Below are 8,125 nucleotides of genomic sequence, written 5' to 3'. Positions count from 1 at the left end.
GGATCTGTGGCTAAAAGATGCATATCTGTATTCCCAGTGATGTGAAAAACATAGATTAACTGTGAACTCAGTAAAATCTTTGAAATTGAGTGTTGCGTTTATATTTTTGTTCAGGGTAACTTTGAGGTTTGTTGTGGAGCTTTGTCTCAGTGTTGGTCTCAAATGTACCTCAGGTATCGCTCTTTATAAACTGGGTGGTTTGCGCCTTTAATGCTGATTGGCTGAAAGCCATAGCATATCAGACCAGATACCAAGGGTATGACAAAGCATTTATTTTTACTGCTCTAATTACATTGGTAACCAGTTCATAATAGCAAAAAGGCTGCTCGGGGGTTTGTGATGTATGGCCATTTACCATGGCTAAGGTCTGTATCAAGGCACTCCGCATTGCGTCGTGTATTAGAACAGCCCTTAGCCATGGTATATTGGCCATATACCACACACACTCAGGCCTTTTTGCTTAAATGCAGTCTTGATCAAACATGGATGCAACTCAGAGATTTGTTGAAAAAAAAGAAGATACATTTTAACACACGCACTTGACTTGACAGAACACACCAACCTAATTGAGCAACCCTTCCCTTGAGACAATGGGTGGCTGAGGTGGGCTTCTTCCCTCCCGCCTCGCAACACGGTCTATTCATTTCTACAGCGCTGCTATGGATGCATCCATCGGCCCTGGAGGCCTCTTCTCATGCCAGCATGTTTAAGGAATTGAGCACAGGGTGTGCTACCAAATTAGCAAGCTCCTGTAGATGAAAGAGAAAAACAAGTTAGGTTAGGGAGCATGAATAAGTTATCTTCCTAAGGTTGTGAATAGTTTTTTATTGTATTTTAACTACAACTCTAAGCTCCCGCTTATCTTTCATTCATTAATCAGGATGCTCTGGATAAATGCTCTCATTGCAATTATCCAGATGGGATCTCCTTTTTTTCCATGCTGTGTCCAACTCACCGGACTGCAGGACAGGCTCGAACTGGCCAGCCATGCAGATCTCCTCCTGTTTCCCACGGACAATGCGCTGGATGGTTGGGGGTAGGCCACGTGGGTTACGGGAGAAGATCAGGGAGTAACCATCCTCGCAGCTTCCATCCTCCTTCAGTGTACGGCAGGCGTAGGTGATGGCATAGTTGTCATAGTCGGTGTCAATCACCCAGTAGTTGTCACCTCCACTGGACAGGTAGCTGGCCAGCCCCTGGTAGTTCATAAACATCTTGCCGGGGGTGGTGGGGTTAGGCACACTGTACTGGGCAGCCATGTCAGCACACACAACCCAGAACCTGTCATCACAACAACACACACTCATCAGCACACAATCCAGAACAAACTCAAACTCATATTAGCTCTCGCAAAACAGAACCGGAGGTCAAATACAAACGCAACATTATTGCGATCCATAACACACACTGTAAACTGTTGTCTATATTTCCTGTCCACAAAATCTTGTTGTCTAACAGACAAATTGTTTAGATTAATGTTCGGATATCAAACCACATTCTTCTGTACAATTAGAAAATTAGTTTAGACTCTATGCTTTATATGCTAGTTTTTCCAAGTTGATATAGACCTACTCACCCGAAGAGAGTGACACGTCCCTTGGAGGAGGCTGTCATAGTGCCGTCATCATCGATGGTGTACTCAGCGGAGATGTTGTCCTGGAGGAATAGTCCCTCTGGGTCCTTCTTCTGGAGGGCATACCACTTCCCTGCATACTGCCACAGAGAGAAACAGAACAAAACCAGAAAGGTGAGAAATGCTCACACATACCGTAGACAGTGATGGAGATGAGGGTGGAAATCCAGAGCACTAAATGTATATATGGAGACGTAAGACTTCATCAGTAGATCATTGTAATAATCTCATATTCATTTACGTTAAACATTCTCGTACAGCCATGTTTATCCAATCATGTTTAGAACTGACATCATTTGCTTGTTTTTGTCTGTCTAGGGATGTGACCCATAATGTATGTACTGTAGCAAAGCTCACCCTCTTCGGTTCAAAGTCCTCCTTGACTGTGAAGCTGTCGACCACGCAGGAGGCAGACCAGGTGTGTTCCACGCAGGCCATCAGGACCATGAGGAGAGTCAGCTTTGAGGATCCCATGCTGCATAGCAGAGAGAGAGAGAGAGAGAGAGTAAGAGAGAGAGAGAGAGAGAGAGAGAGAGAGAGAGAGAGAGAGAGAGAGTAAGAGAGAGAGAGAGAGAGAGAGAGAGAGAGAGAGAGAGAGAGAGACAATGGGGATGAACTGACCACATTAGACAAAATAGACACTAGATCAGGAGAGAGACCCTCAAATGAAGTTAGTAAACACACTAGTAGTTGTAGTAAAATTACATAAACATTTTTTTTAGGAACGATGGTCATTCTGTTATATGTTCATAGGGTCCTGAGGTAAAAATGAGCTGTCCAATCACATATTTTGCATGCACATATATACAAAAGCACAACTCATTCTTAGCTAACTAATATCTTCCAAAATAAATTCATACTGTATTCAAGAACAATATTTACGTTTTCAGTAAGATAATCAAGTTATATTATATCCACGGCTCCTCTTTACCAAGTGGCTGGACCTTACCTTTCTTTGTAAAGATGAGCAGCAAGTAGAACTCAGTGATCTCTGTTTTGTGGTTGTCCGTTAGGTTGTGGAGTCTCTTGTGTTTGGGGTCCTTTATATACAGGAACACAGACAAGCTTAATTATTATTTTCACTTCTTGTAAGTAAATAAGGTGATTAAATCGCGGGTTAATCCGGTTGGTGAAATTCCGACTATAATCTGGCTTCACCTCTGAACCCGCCCATGCCTCCCGTAAAAACAATTAGGGCTTTATGTAACTGTGAAGAAACACACACACAAACACACACACACAAACACACACATACTTACAATGGGAAAATGTATTCTACAAACACAGAGGACCAGCAAGATTAGAGAAAACAGTGCCAGCAGTAATGAGCATTAGTTGTTGTGTTCCAGCACATAAATCATTACTATGCTGATGGAATACTAGTGTCGTTCCACAAAATAAGTGTATTTTGCATCATCCTTGATATTTTAAGTAGACATTTTGCACCAAATAGAATTTTAAAAGCTGTTATATTAATTTAAGTTCTCTTTAATATAGACCAAACAGCGAATACAATAAATCAGTGCCAAAATTCAGCGTATTGACATGTTCATTTCTGAGACTTACAGAAAGATTTTAACCCACCTAACCCAGGTTTAAGATTTCACTCTGATTGTAAGCCCTAGTTGTTTTGTTGCTTTGACAAAGTTATTTCTGAAGATTATTATGATTTATTTCATGTGATTAGTGATTCATTTTGAAGTAAAAAACAACATGTCCTTCATTTTAAAGTCAACCCCGCACTCTAGAAAAAAAGGTGCTATCGGCTGTCCCAAGTAGAATTGTTTTGGGTTCCATGTAGAATCCTATCCACAGAGGGTTCTACACAGAACCCAAAATGGTTCTACATGGAACCAAAAGGCTTTTATCTGGAACCAAAAAGGGTTCCCCTATTGGGAATGCCAAAGGGTGTGATAGGTGAACTTAAATCTCATTTTTACATTTTAGTCAATTAGTAGACACTCTTATCCAGAGCAACTTGCAGTAATGAGCTCATACATTTTTGTTCTGGTCCCCAGTGGAAATCAAACCCAGAACCCTGGCATTGCAAGTGCCATGCTCTACCAACTGAGCCACGCGGGATTACTCTCATTTTAAAATGTTAAAACCATATTCCTTTTTTTATTATTATTCAAAAGAATCATTGAACATCTAGTAGTCAAATCATAGTTTAAAGCATGTGAGCTGGTTCTATGCTTTTTGGCAATTTTCTGGTGATTTGTGGTGAAAAACTGACCGGGTTGAGCATAACAAGTCAAGCCTGTTACCCATAAAAAGACAGGCAAAAAAAGAAGGGAAAAAAAGCATTTTATTTTGTGAGGCTTCCATTCCTGCTGTCACAATGGGATTTATGGCTAATTGAAAAGGAAATTGTCAACCCTGTAACTTTATTTGGCACTTAACAGGCACTTAAATGTATTTTATTTAACTTCTTGAGATGTGCTCTTTATGTGACAGAATGTATATATAAAAAATATTAAAAAATCACCCACTGCCAGCAGCACTGCTCAGTTGTAGACCTTGACACTAGTTTGGAGATCCTGAAGTATGATAAAACAGCCAGCTGGCTAAAAGTCTCAATATTGTAGTCTCATCCAACAGCTGAATCTCTCTGTCAAGCTATTGCTATCTGGTAGCAATTAGCCCGGGGACAAAGATAGACTTCGTTTGACTCTGATCCATGTATATGTGATGTACATAACTGGCATGGCTTTAAGGTTATGTTTGTAACGTAACACTTGTGTTGTATGGAGACTCAGTGTATGAACTGAGCTGGAAACAACATGATACAATAAATACAAACGCTTCTGTTGTGTCACATACACATGAACGCACACACACACATGAACGCACACACACACATGAACGCACACACACACACACACACACACACACACACACACACACACACACAATTTCCATTTTGAGCCTGCAGGGTGAGGCTGAAATGTCCTAGATTGCTCTCTTTTTTTTATTTTACCTTTATTTAACCAGGCAAGTCAGTTAAGAACAAATTCTTAATTTCAATGACGGCCTGGGAACAGTGGGTTAACTGCCTGTTCAGGGGCAGAACGACAGATTTGTACCTTGTCAGCTCGGGGGTTTGAACTTGCAACCTTCCGGTCACTAGTCCAACGCTCTAACCACTAGCCGCCCACTCTTCATCTGGGGAGACTCACCCTGATCAGGTGACTTTAATAATATTGTGTAACAAGTGCCATGTGAGATGATCTCACCAGGATCTTAGTATAGTTGCATTACATTTACATTTAAGTCATTTAGCAGACGCTCTTATCCAGAGCGACTTACAAATTGGTGCATTCACCTTATGACCTCCAGTGGAACAGTAGTGCATCTAAATCTTTTCAGGGGGAGGGGGTGAGAGGGATTACTTTATCCTATCCTAGGTATTCCTTAAAGAGGTGGGGTTTCAGGGGTGGTGATTGACTCCGCTGTCCTGGCGTCGTGAGGGAGTTTGTTCCACCATTGGGGGCCAGAGCAGCGAACAGTTTTGACTGGGCTGAGCGGGAACTGTACTTCCTCAGTGGTAGGGAGGCGAGCAGGCCAGAGGTGGATGAACGCAGTGCCCTTGTTTGGGTGTAGGGCCTGATCAGAGCCTGGAGGTACTGAGGTGCCGTTTCCCTCACAGCTCCGTAGGCAAGCACCATGGTCTTGTAGCGGATGCGAGCTTCAACTGGAAGCCAGTGGAGGGAGCGGAGGAGCGGGGTGACGTGAGAGAACTTGGGAAGGTTGAACACCAGACGGGCTGCGGCGTTCTGGATGAGTTGTAGGGGTTTAATGGCACAGGCAGGGAGCCCAGCCAACAGCGAGTTGCAGTAATCCAGACGGGAGATGACAAGTGCCTGGATTAGGACCTGCGCCGCTTCCTGTGTGAGGCAGGGTCGTACTCTGCGGATGTTGTAGAGCATGAACCTACAGGAACGGGCCACCGCCTTGATGTTAGTTGAGAACGACAGGGTGTTGTCCAGGATCACGCCAAGGTTCTTAGCGCTCTGGGAGGAGGACACAATGGAGTTGTCAACCGTGATGGCGAGATCATGGAACGGGCAGTCCTTTCCCCGGGAGGAAGAGCAGTTCCGTCTTGCCGAGGTTCAGCTTGAGGTGGTGATCCGTCATCCACACGGATATGTCTGCCAGACATGCAGAGATGCGATTCGCCACCTGGTCATCAGAAGGGGGAAAGGAGAAGATTAATTGTGTGTCGTCTGCATAGCAATGATAGGAGAGACCATGTGAGGTTATGACAGAGCCAAGTGACTTGGTGTATAGCGAGAATAGGAGAGGGCCTAGAACAGAGCCCTGGGGGACACCAGTGGTGAGAGCACGTGGTGTGGAGACGGATTCTCGCCACGCCACCTGGTAGGAGCGACCTGTCAGGTAGGACGCAATCCAAGCGTGGGCCGCGCCGGAGATGCCCAACTCGGAGAGGGTGGAGAGGAGGATCTGATGGTTCACAGTATCGAAGGCAGCCGATAGGTCTAGAAGGATGAGAGCAGAGGAGAGAGAGTTAGCTTTAGCAGTGCGGAGCGCCTCCGTGATACAGAGAAGAGCAGTCTCAGTTGAATGACTAGTCTTGAAACCTGACTGATTTGGATCAAGAAGGTCATTCTGAGAGAGATAGCGGGAGAGCTGGCCAAGGACGGCACGTTCAAGAGTTTTGGAGAGAAAAGAAAGTCATAGTTATTTAAGAAGACCTTTTTTTTTACATGACAGGCCTATTTTTACCACAAGCATGTACTGTGTCAATGGAGTCTATTTTCTGCTGAGGCTTTTCTCATCCACCTGCACTGGTGTAAAGTACTTCAGTAAAAATACCATAAAGTACTACTTAAGTCGTTTTCTGGAGTAGCTATACTTTACTATTTTTGACAACTTCCTTTTACTTCACTACATTCCTAAAGAAAATCATGTACTTTTCACTCCATATATTTCCCCGGAGAACAACCCTGGTCATCCCTATTGACTCTGATCTGGCGGACTCACTAGACACAAACACTTTGTTGGAGTGTGCCCCTCGCTATCTGTAAAAATTATGAAAATAGTGCCGTCTGGTTTTCTTAATATAAGGAATGTGAAATTATTCATACTTTTACTTTTGATACTTAAATACATTTAAAACCAAATACTTTTAGACTTTTACTGGGTGACTTTCACTTTTACTTGAGTCATTTTCTTTGAAGGTATCTTTACTTTTTCTCAAGTATTACAATTAGGTACTTTTCCCACCACTGTCCACCTGTTACCAGTATAAGAGTGTAATCCCAGTACCTGGAGCCTCCTGCCAGGAGCTGTCTGGAGTTCTCTGGGGACATTTTGTTCTGAGGAGTGGACACAGAGGATGATGGCAAAGGGCATGAATGATTGGCTAATGGGCTCTGCGGAGGAGTGGCACCACCACTCTTCATTCAATCTTCATTAATTTAACTAAAGGCACTTCCAGTAGTTAGAGCATTGTGTACTGTAATCTTTCTCAACACTACTTTGAGGCATTACACCCAGTGTTGTTGTCTATTTCTGGGATAGCTCTTTGGGCATTAGTAGTTCTTTAGTTGTTATGTAGTTCTTTCGTTGTTCTGTAGTTCTTTAGTAGTTATGCAGTTCTTTAGTTGTTCTGTAGTTGTTTAGTTGTTCTGTAGTTCTTTAGTTGGTCTGTAGTTTGGTAGTTCTTTAGATGTTATACAGGTGTTTAGTTGTTCTGTAGTTCTTTAGCTCTTCTGTAGTTCTTTAGTTGTTCTGTAGTTCTTTAGTTGGTATGCAGTTCTTTAGTTGTTCTGTAGTTATTTAGTTGTTCTGTAGTTCTTTAGTTGGTCTGTAGTTTGGTAGTTCTTTAGATGTTATACAGGTGTTTAGTTGTTCTGTAGTTCTTTAGCTCTTCTGTAGTTCTTTAGTTGTTCTGTAGTTCTTTAGTTGGTATACAGTTCTTTAGTTGTTCTGTAGTTTGTTAGTTGTTCTGTAGTTCTTTAGTTGGTCTGTAGTTTGGTAGTTCTTTAGATGTTATACAGTTGTTTAGTTGTTCTGTAGTTCTTTAGTTGTTCTGTAGTTATTTAGTTGTTCTGTAGTTCTTTAGTTGGTCTGTAGTTTGGTAGTTATTTAGATGTTATACAGGTGTTTAGTTGTTCTGTAGTTCTTTAGCTGTTCTGTAGTTCTTTGAAAAGCCACGTACTGTGCTTGCAAACTCCAAGCTGATGCCTGTACAAAACTTATGCTTGTAACACCACACTTGATCTTAGACCTCAGGGAAGATTGCTGGCACATGGATGTCTATTGACAATATCATATGATATTGTACTGCATTAGACAACGCACAGCTTTTTCTGTACAGGCGTTCAATGTTGGTATTTTGGTTACCAGGTTACTGTAATCATTTAGACCAGTGGAAAGTATGTCTAGGCGTGTTGTTGCTTTTTATTCATTCAACCTTTGGGATAGAGGCTGAGAGGGAGCATACATTTGCTGACTATATCTGGCATA

The 8,125-nt window shown here is 42.5% G+C and overlaps 1 protein-coding gene across 1 annotated transcript; it reads right to left on the bottom strand.

The window, feature by feature from the left end:
- Nucleotides 1-250: 250 nt before the first annotated feature.
- Nucleotides 251-2,668, bottom strand: LOC115104743 (purpurin-like). Its single transcript, XM_029626094.2, has 5 exons — nt 2,583-2,668; nt 1,991-2,108; nt 1,577-1,713; nt 956-1,281; nt 251-749 (listed from the first exon to the last, which is right to left on the bottom strand). Exons 2-5 carry the CDS (start codon nt 2,105-2,107, stop codon nt 739-741), a joined length of 591 nt encoding a protein of 196 aa, XP_029481954.1. The 5' UTR covers nt 2,108; nt 2,583-2,668; the 3' UTR covers nt 251-738.
- Between the last annotated feature and the right edge of the window lie 5,457 nt (nt 2,669-8,125).

The sequence above is a fragment of the Oncorhynchus nerka genome, linkage group LG22, assembly GCF_034236695.1.
Source record: "Oncorhynchus nerka isolate Pitt River linkage group LG22, Oner_Uvic_2.0, whole genome shotgun sequence".
In the NCBI taxonomy this organism is placed as follows: Eukaryota; Metazoa; Chordata; class Actinopteri; order Salmoniformes; family Salmonidae; genus Oncorhynchus; species Oncorhynchus nerka.
Note: the sequence above shows the minus strand (reverse complement) of the source record. Positions and strands in the feature narration are given on the sequence as shown.